This window comes from Pantherophis guttatus, chromosome 10, assembly GCF_059756535.1.
Source record: "Pantherophis guttatus breed Tessera chromosome 10, ASM5975653v1, whole genome shotgun sequence".
Classification (NCBI taxonomy): domain Eukaryota; kingdom Metazoa; phylum Chordata; class Lepidosauria; order Squamata; family Colubridae; genus Pantherophis; species Pantherophis guttatus.
In genome coordinates, this window is record NC_142072.1 from 27,469,234 (window position 1) to 27,488,513 (window position 19,280).

The window sequence follows — 19,280 nt, forward strand, 5'->3', positions numbered from 1 at the left end:
ACTGAAGAAAATATAAACTCTCCAGAGAGAGATACAAATATAATCCAGCCAATTTTCTCAACCGAGTCACTGAAATCAACCAGCTGCTACAGCTTTTTCTTCCGCCAAAGGATTATGATCCTGAAGAAATGAATCCTACCTCTGAGAGATTGCTAAATTTCTCCCAAATGATTTGTACATGCCAGCTTTTTCCATTTTGCTTCTTTAATCAAGCCATTCACAAAACAAAAATTTCTCCAACAGGTTTCCACATCTAGACACATTATGCACACAGAGATGGTTTCCATTTGCTTTTCTGAATATTGCTGCATATTCCCAGCCTTAGGCAGATGTTCCTATTGGTTTGCCCTCTGGAAAGAAAGCGCTTCAGTTTCACTGCATGATACAGTTGTCTTTCCCACATGTTTCTTTAAAAAACTACCTTCTAATTATTAACAATTACTTGTGTCTGTAGCCTAACAAAACACAGAATAATTTCAATTATTTAAACATGTAATTAAATACAACAGGAAGCAAAGAAAAAGAAATCTGTTCGAAGACTAATTGGTTTCTGAAAAGCAGAGCAACCACATAAACAGGCAAGGCATGTCCCTAAGCAGCTACAGTTGCAAGAAAAAGTATGTGAACCCCTTGGGATTACGTGGAGTTTTGCATGAATTGGTCATAAAATGTGCTCTGAACTTCATCTAAGTCACAACAATAGAAAAACACAGTCTGCTTAAAATAATACTACACAAACATCAGATGTTGCCTGTTAGGATGTTAAACTTGGCTAATTTCTTCGCATCTTCCTCATCAGCAGGATTCCATGCTGTTACATCCGGTGGATTATTAACTATGTCCCACAGTCCTTCTGTACGCAAAAGTATATTACATTTTGTAGACCAGGATACATAGTTTGTTCCATCCAGCCGGGTTATCATGGAAAAATTTGCTGCTTGTTCTAGTGCCATCTTCACTTGGATTGTATATCACAAACACAGTTTGTACTATTCACATTAACTCTCAGTTTAGCTTTTAACAATCCTAGTTAGTTCTGGTTGGCTCTGGGCCCATAACCAATGTTAAGGATATTGTTGTTGTGTTACCAACCAGCAGAGTGTAGAGCACAGAGTAACGTTGCTGAGAGCAATGAATAAGAGATGTGCAAACTGCTTTATCAAAAGTTTACTTTATAGTGAAAAAACAATCTCATAGTCTTTAAACAAATCCAAGTCTTTGCCAGTTAAATCAGTCCAGTGATGCAAATCTTCTTACCAAACAAACATTAGTTGGTTAGAATAACAAACTCACTCTGGTTCACAAACCACGATGGTAGCAGATCCATCCAACAATGATAGCAACAATGGATAGCAACTCCACACACTATGGTAGCTTATCATCAACTGAATACTTTACAGTACCTTCCTTAAATACGTTCACAACTAATTACAGCATGACTCAGCATTACAATGAATCAGCAGTAAAACTTTAAAGTCACACAATACATATTAATATTAAAGTCACAGAACACATATATTGCCTGGACAACTTGTTAGGCTCAAACCATATCCTAACATTGCCATGGTTTAATTGAACATAACATGTAAACATTCACAGTGCAGGGAGGAAAAAGTATGTGAACCTTTGGACTTAATAACTGGTTGACCCTCCTTTGACAGCAATAACCTCAACCAAACGTTTCCTGTAGTTGCAGATCAGACCTGCACAACGATCTGGAGTAATTTTGGACCACTCCTCTTCACAAAACTATTTCAGTGTAGCAATATTCTTGGGATATCTGGTGTGAATCGCTCTCTTAAGGTCATGCCACAGCATTTCAATCCGGTTGAAGTCAGGACTTTGACTGGACCACTCCAGAAGGCGTATTCTGTGCTGTTGAAGCCATTTTTTTTGTTGAATTACTTGTATGCTTTGGGTCATTGTCCTGTTGCATCACCCATCCTCTGCGGAGCTTCAGTTGGCGGACAGATGGTCGTACGTTTTCCTGCAAAATGTCTTGATAAACTCTGGAATTCATTTTCCCATCAATGACAACAATCCATCCAGGCCCTGAGGCAGCAAAGCAGCCCCAAACCATGATGCTCCCTCCACCATGTTTTACAGTGGGGATGAGGTTTTGATGTTGGTGTGCTGTGCCTTTTTTTCTCCACACAGTGTTGTGTTCTTCCCAAACAACTCAATTTTGGTTTCACCTGTCCATAGTATATTTTGCCAGTAGTGCTGTGGAACATCCAGGTGCTCTTTTGCAAACTTCAAACGTGCTGCAATATTTTTTTGGGACAGCAATGGCTTCCTCCATGGTGTCCTCCCATGTACTCCATTCTTGTTTAATGTTTTCCTTATTGTAGATGTGTCAACAAAAATGTTAGCATGTGCCAGAGATTTCTGTAGGTCTTTAGCTGACACTCTAGGATTCTTCTTTACCTCATGAAGCATTCTGCGCTGTGCTCTTGCAGTCATTTTTACAGGACGACCACGCCTAGGGAGAGTAGCAACAGTGCTAAACTGTCTCCATTTGTAGACAGTCTGTCTTACTGTGGACACATGAACATCAAGGCTTTTGGAGATACTTTTGTAACCCTTTCCAGCTTCATGCAAGTCAACAATTCTTGATCGTAGGTCTTCTGAAAGCTCTTTTCTGCGAGGCATGGTTCACATCAGACAGTGCTTCTTGAAACCAGTAACCCAAAACAGGTGTGTGTTTTTAAAGGGCAGGACAGCTGTCAGCAACACATCCAATATCATCACACTGATTGGAGTCAAGGTTGGCTCACTCCTGGCTCCAATTAGCTTTTGGAGAAGTCATTAAGCTAGGGGTTTACATACTTTTTCCTCCCTGCACTGTGAATGTTTACATGTTATGTTCAATTAAACCATGGCAACATCTAATGTTTGTGTAGTATTATTTTAAGCAGACTGTGTTTTTCTATTGTTGTGACTTAGATGAAGTTCAGAGCACATTTTATGACCAATTCATGCAAAACTCCACGTAATCCCAAGGGGTTCACATACTTTTTCTTGCAACTGTATTTGGGATTATCTGAACAACTGTTCCTTTTTATTTAAGAGTCCAAGTTTCAATAAGGAATCAGAAAACCACACCAAAAATTATCTCTTGCTTTTTGGAAGTTACCAGCAACAACACAATATTCAGATCAGGGAGCTGAAATCACTAGCTTTCTATCTATATTAAACTGTTTTCTACTTACAGAGTCTTAAAATATAACTACAAAGTTAAAAGCTTGAAGATTTTGAAGGGAAATCAAAACATTTACACATACTGCAGTTACTCTTTGCTCTTGAACAGTAGAAAGGGACTAACCACAAAACACAATGTTTTTAAACAACTCTCATTTTATCTGTCAATTTACAGAACGGGAAATGTTTTCTTATAATTTATAGTATTCCTCAACAACAAAAGAACAAGAAAAGCAAATACTTGCCAGTGGCCAAAAACTACCTCCCCCCAAAAAATCCTTCCCCAAATATGGAAATCACAGATTTTCTTTTCATGAATGATCAAGAATCATCTTGATAAAATTATTGAATAGAACTTCTGGCATGCAGTAGACATTCTTCTCATATGAGCATCTGAAGGTGAAGCATTTGTTGGCAAAAATCTGCCAACCCCAGACACAACCCCAAAATACTCACCTCAGCCTTCGTTTCCTTGATCTTGAAACTGATCGAGACCGAGATCGAGACTTTGAGAAAGACCGAGACCGAGACCGGGACCCAGATCTTGAACGAGAAGAACGGGACCCTGATTTTGATTTATTTGTTTTTGACATCTCCGATAAATCCTTTCACTTTAATCTGTCAACAGAGAAAATGTAACCAACATCAATGACTGTTCCTCTGTAGTAAGGGAAATGTTTTTTACTGAATAATTTCTGAAAGGAGAAAAGGAACAACACTAGGATCACACAAGCTTTAAGAATTCTGTTTACAAAATTTCTAGCCTGTTACTTTTATGTCTAACAACTAATTACATTTATCAGTTCCTCAAGTCCTTACTGCAAACTATAACGGAGAAACTGTAACTGTAACCTTAACGAAGTACTAGAGCTCAGGAAGAGGTGCTGACACTGAGGAGCATTGGTGGTAGCAAACGAAGTCACAATCAAGCAGCCACCAAGGATTTCTTCTGTAGCCAAAATAAATGAGGAATCTATCCAAGTATTCCAGAGTTTCAAATGTTGGTTACAGCATCTTGTCAACTTGCAATGTTTTTGAAGCATTAGTGTTTCTATAGGAAAATGGTTTTGCTATAAGTCATCTCATACCAGTGTGTGCTCGTCAAGAGTTCTTACTTCTCTTGTGTAAGAACTCTATTTAGATGAGCACAAACACACTACAGCAACTCTGGACAGCAGATAAAAGGAAACAGATCATCTACAGACATCTTGCACTTGACTTAGCTAGGATAGTCACAGTTTCCCAGTTGAAACTATGGTTGAATCTGCCCAGTTAGGAAATTTCTCCTTAATTCTAGGTTGATTCTCTCTTTGATAAGTTTTCATCCATTACTTCTTGTCTTGCCTTCAGATGCTTTGGAGAATAGGTTGAATCCTTCTTCCTTGTGGCAGCCCCTTAGATATTGGAAGACTGCTATCATGTCACCCCTAGTCTTTCTTTTCACCAGACTAGACATACCCAGTTCCTGCAACCGTTCTTTACATGTTTTAGCCCCTAATCATCTTTGTTGCTCTCCTCTACACTCTTTCCAGTGTCTCAACATCTTTTTTATAGCATGGTAACCAAAACTGGAAGCAGTATTCCAAGTGTGGTCTTATCAAAGCATTATAAAGTGGTATTATCATTTCATGTAATCTTGAAGCTATCCCTCTGTTGATGCAGCCTACAATTGCATAGGCTTTTTGGTGGCTGCAGCACACTGCTGGTTCATACTTACAGTATATCACAGAAGTGAGTACACCCCCTCACATTTTGTAAATATTTAAGTATATCTTTTCATGTGACAACACTGAAGAAATGACACTTGGCTACAATGTAAAGTAGTGACTATACAGCTTGTATAATCATCCATCACCATGGACTGAGGTATCACCAATATGCTGATGATACTCAGCTGTATGTCTCAACCCATGATGAGTTAAGTGATGCCGTGTCCTCCCTCTCACAGTGCCTGGAGGCTGTTAGGGGTTGGATGGGGAGCAATGGGTTGAAACTAAACCCTGGCAAGACCGAGTGGCTCTGGGTTTGGGGTTCGTTGGCTCAGGGAGAATTGCCATCTTTGGTCTTGGATGGGGTGGCACTACCCCAAACAGACCCTGTGCGTAATCTGAGGGTTCTCCTGGACTCACGACTCCTGCTCAAAGAGCAGGTGACGGTCACAGCTAGGAGGGCCTTCGCGCAACCGTGAGTTGCACGTCAGTTATTCCCTTTCCTGGACCAGCAATCTCTACTCACAGTCACTCATGCCTTAGTAATTTCCTGTCTTGACTACTGCAATGCGCTCTACATGGGACTGTCCTTGAAGAGCACCTGGAAGCTCCAATTGGTGCAAAATGCAGCGGTCCGCACTTTTTTGTACAGACCCCGGTGCGCACATATATCACCTCTCCTGCGGGAGCTGCATTGGTTGCCGATTTGCTTCCAGGTGCAATTCAAGGTGATGGTTGTCACCTTTAAAGCCCTTCATGGCTTGGGACCAGGTTATCTGAGGGACTGTCTCTTGCCGTTCACATCTACCTGATCCATCAGAGCAGGAAGGCAGGGACTGTTGCGGTCCCATCCCTGAGGGAGATACACCTGTGGGACCCAGAAGAAGAGCCTTCTCCGTGGTGGCTCCCTCTCCCTGGAACATCATTCCCCCAGAGATTAGAACAGCCCCCACCCTAATACTCTTCCAGAAGGCGCTGAAGACCTGGTTCTGGCAGTGGGCCTGGGGAACCCAGAGCAAGATGGAATCCATTCAATGGTTCGTGTGATCGGCTGTCGCTGGGGCGGGAGGTAGTGGTCAGGGGTGATTTTATTATATTAATTCATTTGATTTTTTTATGAGTTTTACTGTTTTTTAAATATGGTTTTTTATATTCTGTAAACAGTCTTGAGTCGCCATGGGCCAATAGGCGGCAATATAAATCTAATAAATAAATAGATAGATAGATAGATAGATAGATAGATAGATAGATAGATAGATAGATAGATAGTGTAAATGTGCTGTCCCCCTCAAAATCACGTAACTCACAGCCATTAATGTCTAAACTGCTGGCAACAAAAGTGAGTACACCCCTAACTGATAATGTCCAAATGGGGCCCAAAGTGTCAATATTTTGTGTGGCCATTATTATTTCCAGTACTGCCTTAACCCTCTTGGGCAGAGTTCACCAGAGCTTCACAGGCTGGCACCGGAGTCCATTTCCACTCCTCCATTACGACATCTGGTGGATGTTAGAGATCTTGCGCACCTCTACCTTCCAGTTCAAGATGCCCCACAGATGCTCAATAGGGTTTAGGTCTGGAGACATACGTGGCCAGGCAAATTGCCTTTACCCTCAGCTTCTTTAGCAAGGCAGTAGTCATTTTGGAGGTGTGTTTGGGGTCGTTATCATGTTGGAATACTGCCCTGCAGCCCTGTCTCCGAAGGGAGGGGATCATGCTCTGATTCAGTATTTTACAGTACACGTTGGCATTCATGGTTCCCTCAATGAACTGTAGCTCCCCAGTGCCGGCAGCACTCATGCAGCCCCAGACCATTACATTCCCACCACCATGCTTACTGTAGGCAAGACACACTTGTCTTTGTATTCCTCACCTGGTTGCCACCACACACGCTTGACACCATCTGAACCAAATAGGTTTATCTTGGTCTCATCGGAGCACAGGACATGGTTCCAGAAATCCATGTCCTTAGTCTGCAGCAAACAGTTTGCGGGCTTTCTTGTGCATCTTTAGAAGAGGCTTCCTTCTGGGACAACAGCCCTGCAGACCAATTTGATGCAGTGTGCGGCATATGGACTGAGCACTGACAGGATGACCCCCCACCCAGTGGTAGGATTCAGCCAGTTCGCACCACTTTGGGAGAACCGGTTGTTAACTTTCTGAGCAGTTTGGTGAACTGGTTGTTGGAAGAAATCATTAGGGCAGAGAACCGGTTGTTAAATTATTTGAATCCCACCACTGCCTCCACCCCTTCAACTTCTGCATCAATGCTGGCAGCACTCACACGTCTATTTCCTAAAGCCAACCTCTGGGTATGACGCTGAGCACAGGCACTCAACTCCTTTGGTTGACCATGGCAAGGCCTGTTCTGAGTGGAACCTGTCCTGTTAAATCACTGAATGGTCTTGGCCACCGTGCTGCAGCTCAGTTTCAGGGTCTTGGCAATCTTCTTATAGCCTAGGCCATCTTTATGTAGAGCAACAATTCGTTTTTTCAGATCCTCAGAGAGTTCATTGCCATGAGGGGCCATGTTGAACTTCCAGTGACCAGTATGAGAGTGTGAGAGCGATAACACCAAATTTAACACACCTGCTCCCCCTTCACATGAGACCTTGAACCACTAATGCATCACATGACACCAGGGAGAGAAAACAGCTACTTGGGCCCCATTTGGACATTATCACTTAGGGGTGTACTCACTTTTGTTGCCAACAATTTAGACATTAATGGTTGTGTGTTGCGTTATTTTGAAGGATATATATATTGTTATACAAGCTGTATACTCACTATTTTACATTGTAGCCAAGTGTCATTTCTTCAGTGTTGTCACATTACAAAATGTGAGGGGGTGTACTCACTTCTGTGATATACTGTAAGTGGTTGTCTACTAGGACTCCTAGATCCCTTCTTGCAGTTACTGCTCTTGAGCGAAGTACCACCTATTCTATACTTGTGCGTTTGGTTTTTCTTGGCTAAGTGTAAAATCTTCCTTTGTCAAGATCCTTCTGAGCCTATCTTGTGAAGTGTTAACCCTTCAGTTACAGCCATGGTGCTGCAGCCTATTGCTACTGAGCAGGATAGCTAAAAGGGCAGAGTCAGGCATGGGGCGCAGATAGGTGGGTGGAATGAATTTGAGCATCCCTGCAGTCGTAAGCACTACTGAACAAGTTGGGTGGCTGCAGCTTTGCATGGCATTACCCTCCAAATCGTACATGTATTTGATCCAGATGATGAATAAGTGTATAATGTATAATAAAATGGGCTAAAAATTTTGAGTGTAATATTTAAAGGGAACAATGGGAGAATATGTGGATGAAAGGACTGTATTATAATCTTAAAGAGAATTTTCATAAAATGCTGTAGCATTTGTTACTGAAAAGGTTGTCTAAAGTACTCCCTTCCCCCCCAAAATAAGACATCCCCTGATAATAAGCCCAATCGGGCTTTTGAGCACATGGCAATAAGGCCAAGTGCTTATTTCAGGGTTTAAAAAATATAAGACAGGGTCTTATTTTCAGGGAAACATGGTATATAAAGGTACTTTGTATGTTGGAAATGTGAACTTTTTATCATGCTGGATGGATGTGCAAAAAAGCTGAAAAATTGGATTCAAATGCAGAATTCAGAAGCTCTTGAAGACTAATATACAATTGAAATCAAAGATATTTCCTTCTGATGAACTTTTTCCAACAGTTGGAAAAAAACTCTTAGAACTTTGTTTCTATATATGATAACAGCAGTGAGACTTTTCTATGCAGAGTGATAGAAGGACCTGACATTTCCCACAATAGACGAATGGATGGTGAGGTTGATGGAGCTGGCTGAGGTGGTGAAATTGACAGCTTCAATTAAAGAAAAAGATACTGATTACTTCTAATGCTTATTGGAACCCTCCTTTGGACTTTGTGTGAAACAGAAAAACATGAAATTTCAATATATGATTAGAAAAAATAGTAGACAACAGGAAATGACATGGAATGGTGAAGATTAGTGGGGTGCCCCAGAACCTGTGAAGCACAGAGCAGCAAGGGCAAATGCAGCTTTGCAGAATGGCCCCGGCGTAGCTGGCCCCAATGTGGAGCTTGTATTTCTCAGTAGCAGTGGCAGTGCTGGCGCTGAAGTAGAGGCCAGAGGGCAGTGGCAGCTCTTATTTCAGAACCAGTCCCAGAACTACCACCAAATGCCACAACGCAGGATAGCCAAAATAGCATAGAATGCTAGGGAGCATATAGATTTTTTTTGGGGGGGGGGGATGGATTGTAACACCCCTGCAATCGTAAGTGCAGGCAGGCTGCCATATGCCCAATTTTTGATCACATGACTACTGGGCATTACAACAGCCTTAATTTTGGACATGGGTCGTAAGTCCATTATTTTCAGCAGTCATTTTGAACAGTCACTGAGCCAAGAACTACTGTCTATATAACAGAAAAACTATGAGCTTTTAAAACATATTTTTAACAATTTTGCAGGAAATATGCAATATTCAAAACCTCTTCAGTATTAACAATGACAAGTTGTTGGAAAACTTACCTTGCCTTGAAATTAACTCTGCTTGAACAGAAAGCAAGGTCAATTGGCACGTCTCCTTCCACTTGAAAGAGCAAACAACTCTGCAAAATAAAGGTAACTGCTTATACTCCAACTGCACACACAGTAAGTGTTATATTTTAAAGAATAATATAAAGACAACATAGCTTGAAAGATGATCTGAGGCACAAATCTATCTAGCTCAAACAGTGCGTTCACTTCAAAGCAATTTTTAATCTATGCGTCATGTGAGCAGGGTACTATCAGGAACTTGAATGGCATGTATAAACAGGGGGGCCCAAACCCTGGTCCATGGCCCAGTGCTGGTCTGCAGCCCATTGGACACTGGGCTGTAAAAGTGGTGGGTGAGAAACCATCCCCTCTTCGCTCCCCCCCCCCGCCAAGACGGAAAGGTTGGGGACCAGTGATGTAGCCAACTGGCCTAGATTGGAAGGTTCATACTGCAACCTAAGAGGTGAATTATCCCACCTGCCTTTTGTATCTTGACATAACAGAACAGGAAATAAAAATTAAAGTATATACAGTCTCACTCCTACATATAAGTAGTCTTCGACTTACAACTATAATTGAGCCCAGAATTACAGCTGTAGGTCATACCAATTGTTAAGCAGTCATCATGTGACCACATCCAATTTGATGACTTTTGCTGTATTTGCTGTTTAAGTTTGCCATACTCTAATGAACATGTAAGATGGACAGCACAAAAGCTTGCATTATAACGTATTAATTCATTAAAATAGTAGATTGAAATAGCTTTTTACAATTAGAAAAACTCATCAGTAAGAATATATGTGGGCACAGTCTCTTGGTATTTTTTCATATCTGTTCCTCCCTATCTACTATTTGGTGTAAAACCCTGGCTACTCTGTACCCATCAGCCTTCTCATCTATTCTAGAAGGGAATGCTTCTGAAAAGCTCACCAAGAAATAAAAGCAAGTCAAGCGAAGAAACTCTGTGGTCAAAATAGCAATAGCACTTAAACTAATATACTGCTTCACAGTGCTTTTACAGCTCTCTCTAAGCGGTTTTCAGAGAGCCTCTTGCCCCCAACACTCTGGGGGCAAGAGGCCCACCTCAGAAGAATGGAAAGCTGAGTCAACACCTGGTGAGATTCGATCTGCCAAATTGCAGGCAGCCAGCAGTCAGCAGAAGTAGCCTGCAGTACTGCATTCTAACCACTGTGCCACCATGGCTCTATTTTATCTTGATTCCCCAAAGTAGTAATTCAAGACAAACTCAAAAGTGAGAGTATTTAAAGATACATATTGGAGAGATTTGTAAAACACATTAGATCAATCTTGTGATCTAAACTAATCCAGCTATATTATATATTAAGTGCCAACAGCAAATTTACTTTTTAAATACACAATGGCTATACCGTGTTTCCCTGAAAATAAGACAGGGTCTTCTTTTCTTATTTAAGACACGGCGGAGAAGCGGGACACGTCTTACCTGACTTCCAGCTCCTGCCATGCCTGGCGAGGGGGGGGAGAGAAGAGACGGCAAGGGGAGCCCTGTCTCACTTCTTCCCAGCCCCACCCCTCCCCACCTGCTACTCCCCTCGCCGGCAGAGATCGCCAAGCCAGATTTGGGGAGCTGAACGCGCTGCTGCTGCCCAGGAGGAGAAGAACGTGAGAAATGTGCTCTCTCGCAGCACTTCCTCTCTCTCTTCTTCTCCCAAGTGGCAGCGGTGCGTCCAGGTCACCAAATCTGGCCTGCTGATCTCGGGCAGCAGCAGCAGCGGCTCTGACTCAATCCTCACCAGCAATGCTGCAGGCAAGAATTGGCCACGCTGATCCCGCTTCATAGATGCGCAGACAGCCCACACCGGCCACTGCTCGGAGCTCCGATGCCAGTCCCCCTCCCCCAGTCCCAGGTTGACAGGACTAGGGCTGGCAAGAGTTTTTTTTGTGGCTGCCACTAAGAGGGGTGAGCAACCCAGGGTTTGAGGGAGCGGCCTCCGCAAGGCCGGCAGGTGCATGTGGGGCATGTTCCCCCTCCCTTTCCCCACCTCTCCGGCCTCGCCTCCTCATGCCGTGTTGTTTGCACAGCAGCTGCACGTGCATCTAAGAATTGGGGGGGGCTTATTTTGGGGGGGGGCTTATTTTAGTGCATGCGCTCAAAAGCCCAATTGGGCTTATTATCTGGACAGTCCTAGTTTCGTGGAAACACAATAGTTTTGTATTTTTATAATGCAAATTAGGCATACCATGTAAATTCTTCTATAATTCATTTTAATATTCATTATTAGTAAATCAATTATTACCTTATAACACAAGTATAGTGTGAAACTGCTTGTTTTTTAACTGATACAAGCAGAGACAGAATTTCTAGAGCAAGCTTGGAATTCTGCCAATAGAAGCAATCTCCTTTGCTTCCCAATTGCCATTGCTGTAAATCAAACCTACACACACAGTTAATTTTTATCTTGTTTTTACCCCAATAGGAAAGAAAACACTTTTTGTTCAGCACAGTGAAGCCCAAAGGGCCTCACCAGCAAAATGGGCAAAAAGCCAACCACTCCTCCTCAGTGCAGTAGCTGCCTGGGCTTTTGAAAACAAAAAGTCACCACCTGTTCCATCTCATCCTTAAGGAATATTTTAATTATCTCACATCTGAAAGGGGACCGTTTATCTTCTCATCCTGTCAACAATGAGCTAAGATAACATGCAGCCTGCTTCACAACATGCAGTTGACAAGTTATTCAATCAACTGATGACTGTTTTACTTTTTCCCAGACCTGTATACCTTAAAATCACTCCTAATAAGGCAGAAGGCAAGGCCTGCAGTGTTTTAAAAATCCTCCTAGAAAGTATCATAGCTTGTCAAAGAAAAAGGAAATTGGAGTGAATTGATACACAGTATTAATTGTTAACACGTTAACAATTGCTTAATATAGTTACAAGTTGTTGGCAAGATCCAACTTTTCCATGGGTAGATACCATCTTCACCTTCTTAGCATGAGATTCAAATGGATTTAGATGCAGTTTATCCTTGGATGAGGAGCAAGACAGCACCAATCTCTTGTACGAAAAGGAAAAGCTGTTGCATAAAAATCTATATACCCTTAGTCTGAAAAGTATTTATTTAAAAGAAAAGTGAACTGCTCACAAACTTGAAAAATTACTATTGCTTTTTAAAGCTTTAAACTTCAACATTGCTCAACTTTAGTTGTCCCTTACTTCCCTTCATTGCCTTTCTGCTACAATAGCTTCTCCAACAGTCCCAAGGTTTCACAAACATCACTAAGGAAGGTGAAGCGCATGCTATGGCTGGGTGCTTCCCTCTTTGCCTTGAATAGAGGGTTCAGCATAAATATCATAGCTTGCATTAGGTCAAAGTTTCCTATTGCATTTCAAGAATTGTATTTTAATAAAACTGCTACAGTAGACAGCAAAAGGAAAAAAAATTCCTTTTCCTGACAGCTGTCCCCAACTGGGCATATCTGTTTTAAGTTTGTACAAGTCACTTTATGATAACATAAATAGACAATGCTCTGCAGGTTCATCATTTCTATTTTTAAAGGTAACCTTTAATTCCCTTTTTTAAGATGCAAACCATAACGTCTAAAACTGGAATATCAGGTCAACAAAAAATAATCCTCCTTCCTGTTACATCAATAATAAAACGGTTAGCCATGATTTTGAAGCAGTCAGTTTAAAACTTTATATTGATTTATAAATTGTTTGTGAACAACCTATATAGATGCAATGATAAAACTGATATTGTAATCCTGTAATATTCAGACCAAAGTTTCCTTGGATTGGAATCAGAACTCTTACAAATGAAATTAGCATAATTCTGCTTGCTTATGATTCAGAAGCATCAGATAACACAGAACACTCAAATAACCCAGACCTGTTCTACCTTCCAAATGGAAATCTTTCTGCACAATGAATCAGGATAGTGAACTCTGCTAACAGGACAATCTGCTGAAGCTGTTTCCATTCTGATTATTTTATATAGCAGCTCTTTCTTACATGCAATTAATACCCTGTTTCCCTAAAAATAAGCCCAATCGGGCTTTTGAGCGCATGTGCTAAAATAAGCTCCTCCCCCCAAAAATATTTAAATGCATATGCAGCCTGTCCCCGCCATTTCCTCTGGTTAGGGTTAGGCAGACAGAGCTGGAAATCAGGTAAAATGTCAAGAGGAGCCCCGTCTTGCTCCACGCAACCCAAAATAATAAGACCTCCTCGAAAATAAGGCCAAGCGCTTATTTCGAGGTTCAAGAAAATATAAGACAGGGTCTTATTTTCGGAGAAACACAATACCATGCAGAAATTCACTTGGAACAAATCTCCTTCAAGAGTTGTCAGCAAACCAGAAAACATTATGTCGTATAAAAAACAACACAGGTAGTCCTCAACTTACAACCACAATTGAGCCCCAAAATCCCATTGTTAAGCAAGAGAGTTGTTAAATGAGTTATGCCCCATTTTACAACTTTTGCCATGGTTTTTAAGTGAATCCATTAAGTGAATCATGAGGTCATTGAGCAAATCTGGCTTCCCCCCATTGACTTTACTTGCTGGAAGCCAAGTGGGAAGGTTACAAATGATGATCACATGACCCCAGGATGCTGCAACCATCATAAATACATTCCAGTTGCCAACCACCCAGTTTGATCACATGACTGTAGGGATGCTGCAACAGTCATAAGTGTGAAACCTGGTCATAAAATATATCACTTTTTTTAGTGCCATTCTAACTTTAAATAGTCATTAAACAAATGACTGTAAGCCAAGGACTGCTTGTAGAGTCCAACTACCCTACAGACCGTGATCCAGTTTTTCCTCAGACAGATTCCTTGGCTCTGAGCAACTCACAGAGCTTCAACTTCCATCTTATAATTTACTTTATGGAATATAGCTGCCTATTTCAGAATTCAGACATAACTGGGAAAAGAAAGCACAATGTGAAATCTAATTCAGAAATGGAAGCAATTATAGCCTGCTGACAGTCACTGAAGAAGACTAATACAGAATTTATAGCTCCTTTAATTCCACAGTATTGCTAATGCTTCCCTTTCATAGTTTCTGCCTTCCTTTCATGCCATTGCCCATTTACATTCTTAGAATCTTGTCATTCATAATCAGGGTGGATTTGATTTAAATCGAGTTGATTTAAATCATGATTTAAATCACTAGTAAAAAGGCTTGATTTAAATCAACTCGATTTAAATCATAATTTTTAAAGAGCAACTGTCATCTCTGCTACTCCTTTGACCCACTGTTGACTCACTGATAGTCCCAGTGTTGCAGAATATACAGCCTCATGCCACATAACTAAGCTCCATTTCATGCTGAATAAACTAAATTATTTATGTATCTTAAATAGAAAACTATTTTACGATAGATTTTTACCCCAAGTTTTTTATTAAAATAAATTCAATAAAAATCAAAAAAATCCGATTTAAATCAAAAAAATCCGATTTAAATTAAAAAAAACTGATTTTTTTTATTTATTTTTTTTAAATCATTGATTTTTATCCACCCTGTTCATAATCATAAAACTCACTGGAGCCATGGCGTAAGGCATATTGGACTATGACTCCCATCATGTCCTGCCTCTCTAGTTAATCTATCATACTGCCTGGTGTAGACAAAATTTGTAGCCCATTAGTCCAAGAAGAGGAGGCTGAGGGAAATTTACAAAAAGCAGAGAAATTGTACCACAGATATTATAATAATAATGGAATCTTAGGCTTATCTAATGAAACACATGGACGATTTAAGAGAGATCAAAAAGCATTTTTACAATGTACACAATTAGAATGGAGTTACTACTGCAAGACATAATGATGGTTAGATTATATAACTTTAAAAGGGGATCAAATCTTCATGAATTTGTCACAAATAGTTGGGTATTGGTTTCAAAATAGATATGCAGAGCTTCTATTTCACGTAACTACTGAATATCAAACACTAAGGGATGGACCATGCTCACATCTGTAGTTGCATCAAACAATAAAAGCAGCCAAAATACAGGAAAAAACCCCCACTCCTTTCTTTGCAGTTTAAGTCACTATTGGTTAATCACAGTGACAAATTAATCTCATAGATCATTTTGATATATTTTAGAGATAATACTAACTAAATGGCAGAAACGGAACATCTACCTTCCAATTTCAAAAAATGTATCATACACAACAGCAAGAGGCAAAAGAATTTATTGCCCAACATTGGAAAGGAAACAAAATTTGAATCCAAGTTATGACAAATGAAGAATTTTGACACTGATTTCCATGATAAAAAAAAATTAATAAATTATATAATTTTTAGTGGTACTTCATGTGATCTTGATTCTATCCCTCTGTTGATGAAACATAGGACTACATTGGGTTAAGTGGTGGTCCACTAGGGCACCTAAATCCCTCTGAGTTACTAATGTATCTCCAATTCTATGCCTGTGCATTTGGTTTTTCTTACCTTATTTTTCACATCACTGAACTGTATTTTGTTGGATAGTCCAGTGTTCAAGTCTGTTCAAGATCCTTCTTGAGTCTTATCTTGTTGGCTATCCCCCCCACCCCCCAGCTTGGTGTCATCTGCAAATTCCATGTTCCCTTTCTATCCCCTTAACTGTTTATGATGACGTTGAAGAGTACTGGGCCTAAGACAGAACCTTGAGGTATCCCACTGCATGCTTCCCTCCATTTAGATGTAGGGCCATGAGGACTACACGTTGAGTGTGATTGGTCAGCCACTTATGAATCCATCTCATGGCAATTCTGTTTATCCCACATTTTTCTATTTTTACCAAGTAGGCTTTATGGTCTACTTTGTCAAATGCTTTACTGGAATCTAAGTAAACTATGTCTACTGTATTTTCCTGATCCACCAGTTTAATCACTTTGTCAAAGAATGTAATAAAGTTTATCTGCATGATCTGTTTTTGACAAACCCATGTTGACTTATGTTAACAGCTTTGCTTGTTTCTAGATGTTCACATCTTATCTTTTTCCAGGTTCTTCCCAGATATTGATGTCAGGCTGATTGGTCTGTAGTTTCCTGGCTCCATTTTCCCCCCTTTTTGAAGATTGAAACCTCATCTCTAAACATTTATTTTCTCTGGTAGTTAATTGTTCCTTATTCTGTTCAGTTTGGTTGCAGTCTTTTCCCTTTAGTTGGGGTTTCTCATTTTGTTGTCAGTGGCTAGACTTGTCTCCAGACACTTTGCTTTTTCCTCTGGACCCTATACCTTTTCCTCAAGTAATTCAATTAGCTTACATTTGATTGAGATATAATTTGTGTCTTCGACACACTTGACCTAATATAAGGAGCAACAGTGTTTTGCCTTACAGATGAAGCACGTTAAATGTTGCCCTTCAAGACAGAAACCTGGAGATTTGAGGTCTGCTGCCAAACATAATGCAGTTAAAAATGACATGTTGCACTGCCTAGAATGGGCTTGTGAATGGTTTTAAACATATTTTAAAAGTCAGAATTTACGAATTAAATCATTTTTTTCATATTTGGGAACATGTGCAAAAAAGCTATGTTGTAAACTGCGTTTGAGTTATTTTATTTTTAAAAAACTGTCAATATGTGCTAATACAATGCATATTTTTTTAGAGATATTCAAATTGTTAATGAAAGCCCAACTGCTGGACCATTTAGCCTAGGATCAGCCATACTATTGGGCTACAGTGAGTGAAACCAGCTGCTGAAATTTAGAACTCCTTAAAATGTGCTCTGCCAAAGAATTACTGTCCTTCCCTAGCCTTTCATTATTTATTCATTCATTAAGAGCTGTGGTGGTCCAGTGGTTAGAACGTAGTATTGCACGCTAATTCTGCTGACTGCCAGGGATTCGATCCTGACTGGCTCAAGGTGGATTCAGGCTTCCATCCTTCTGAGGTTGCTAAAATGAGGACCAAGGTTATGGGGGGGGGGGGGGAGGAGAATATGCTTACTCTGTAAACTGCTTAGAGGGCTGTAAAGTCTAAGTGCTATTGCTATATTTTTAAGGAAAATGACTAAAATACCACTTTTAGAAGCAAACTATGGAGAGAAATTCACATTTTAAAAAATTCACCTGTGTTGCTTATAGGCTAAATATTGTGTTAGGCTCTAAACAATACAAATGTAAAATTTACATAAAATCCAGAAAAAAATATGCAAAAACATAAATTAAAACCACCATACCTAAACTGCATAGCAATTGATAACTGAAAAATTACAATTTAAAATACCCCCTTTGGGGCTTAAGTAACTCTGGTCTCACTTAATCAGTTTCAGCTGGTACTACTATATATTAGAAGTCTGCTAGCACCTTTTCTATTAACACCTTTTATTACAAACGCTATATTAATTTCCTGAAATCACGACTGTAAACAACAGAACCATTCGCCATAGCACTCATTTCGCTAACATCTCTCAAAGGTTGAGGGCTGCGAGTCTTGCAGCGGGCAAGAAACCGCAGGGCCAACCAGAGGCCAGCAGGGCCCACGATCAGGGCCGATGCCCGATTATCCCCCTCAGGCGGCAGCCGGGTGCCCGGGCATTTCTTCGGGCGGCCCTGGTCGGCCCCGCGGCTGCTCCCCTGGCTTCTTTGTGTCGAGACCGAGGAGGCCCGCTCGGTGGCCATTTTGAAAAGGAGCCACGGCACGCCAGGGAGATTCCCCAGGAGGCAGCGAGGACGTTGGGCCTGCCTTCCACCGAAGCCCGTTCCCGGGGCAGATTTCCAAACATGTGAAACTTGTCTTCCGCCACGACCTCCGAGTATCCCACCGGCCACACCGAAGGGCCCTCAGCCCCAGACGGATCCTATTCACGGGCATTTCCCGGAGGAAGCGTCTCACCGCCAAAGGAACAAACGCCATCAAACCGCTACTCTCCAACCGCCACCGCCCAGCCACGGACGGGCCGGGCTCACCAGCCGCGCGGCCGGCCCTTCCCCGCCGAAGGCAGGACTACCGAAAGGCGGCCGGCAGGCGACATTCCGGAGCAGCTGCGCCCGCCCAGCCTGGCGGAGGCAGCCCGGGAATGTGGAACCAGGAGCCGCGTTACGAGGCGAGACGAGCGCAAGGAAGGCCGCGCCGGCTGCAGCCAAAGGAGCTCGGCTGGAGCCACCGCCTGCCCGGTTTTCCCCGCTGCCAATCGAGCTTTAGCGATCGCCCTCCGAACAAACGCGGGAGAGCCTCGGCTTGGGCCGCGCGCGGAGCGGGGAAACGTTGCACTCGCGCTGTCGGGCCCTTTCCTCGCCCGCCCGCCCGCCCGCGGCACTCTCACCTACGGGCCGGGCCTGGCGAGGCCGCGCCACAGCCCGAGCATCTTCTCCGCCCGCGGGAGGAAGCGAGGGAGGGCGAGGCGCCGGGCCGACGGAAGGCCTGCGCTGGCCGAAGGGGGGAAGGGAATACGCGACCTCCCCGGGCGCCCCTCCCCCACGCGCCGGCCCTTCCCTGACGCCCTCCAGCTGCGCAGCGGAAGGCCGCGCCAAATCCAGGTCCGTGCGCCCTTCGGTAAGTCCAAGATTAGGGGGATGAGGAAGAAGAGACGCCGCGGCCTCCCACTCACCGTCGAGGCCCGGCCCGCTCTCGCCTGCCTTCGTCGCCTCACGGTCCACCTCCACAGCTGCAGAAGGTCCGGACGCTTTGCGCGCGCATCAGCACAAAAAAAAAAAAGCAAGCTAGGTACGTCCGATGGGAGGTGTAGTTCTTCTTGAGCCAGAATCCACGGGGCTTCCGCGAACGTCTTCCCCGAGAGAACTACATCTCCCAGGGTACCCGCGTCTAAATATTGGCCCGCCCTCTGCTTCTGAGGCTCTCGCCCTATACTCGCCAGGCTCCGCCCCTTGCGCTTTTTTCCCGTCC

The 19,280-nt window shown here is 42.3% G+C and overlaps 1 protein-coding gene across 6 annotated transcripts in view; it reads right to left on the reverse strand.

The window, feature by feature from the left end:
- Nucleotides 1–19,045, reverse strand: part of THRAP3 (thyroid hormone receptor associated protein 3) — a 39,806-nt gene extending 20,761 nt beyond the window's left edge. For 3 of the 6 annotated variants that reach the window (XM_034413297.2, XM_034413295.2, XM_034413294.2), the window contains exons 1-3: nucleotides 18,985–19,045; nucleotides 9,445–9,524; nucleotides 3,658–3,819 (exon numbers count right to left, since the gene is read on the reverse strand). In XM_034413297.2, coding sequence (XP_034269188.2) covers nucleotides 3,658–3,794 — 137 coding nt within the window. In that variant the 5' untranslated portion in view covers nucleotides 3,795–3,819; nucleotides 9,445–9,524; nucleotides 18,985–19,045. Of the gene's footprint in view, nucleotides 1–3,657; nucleotides 3,820–9,444; nucleotides 9,525–18,699 lie in introns of all 6 variants that reach the window. The other 3 variants (XM_087876740.1, XM_087876739.1, XM_087876738.1) reach the window with 1 other exon arrangement.
- Between the last annotated feature and the right edge of the window lie 235 nt (nucleotides 19,046–19,280).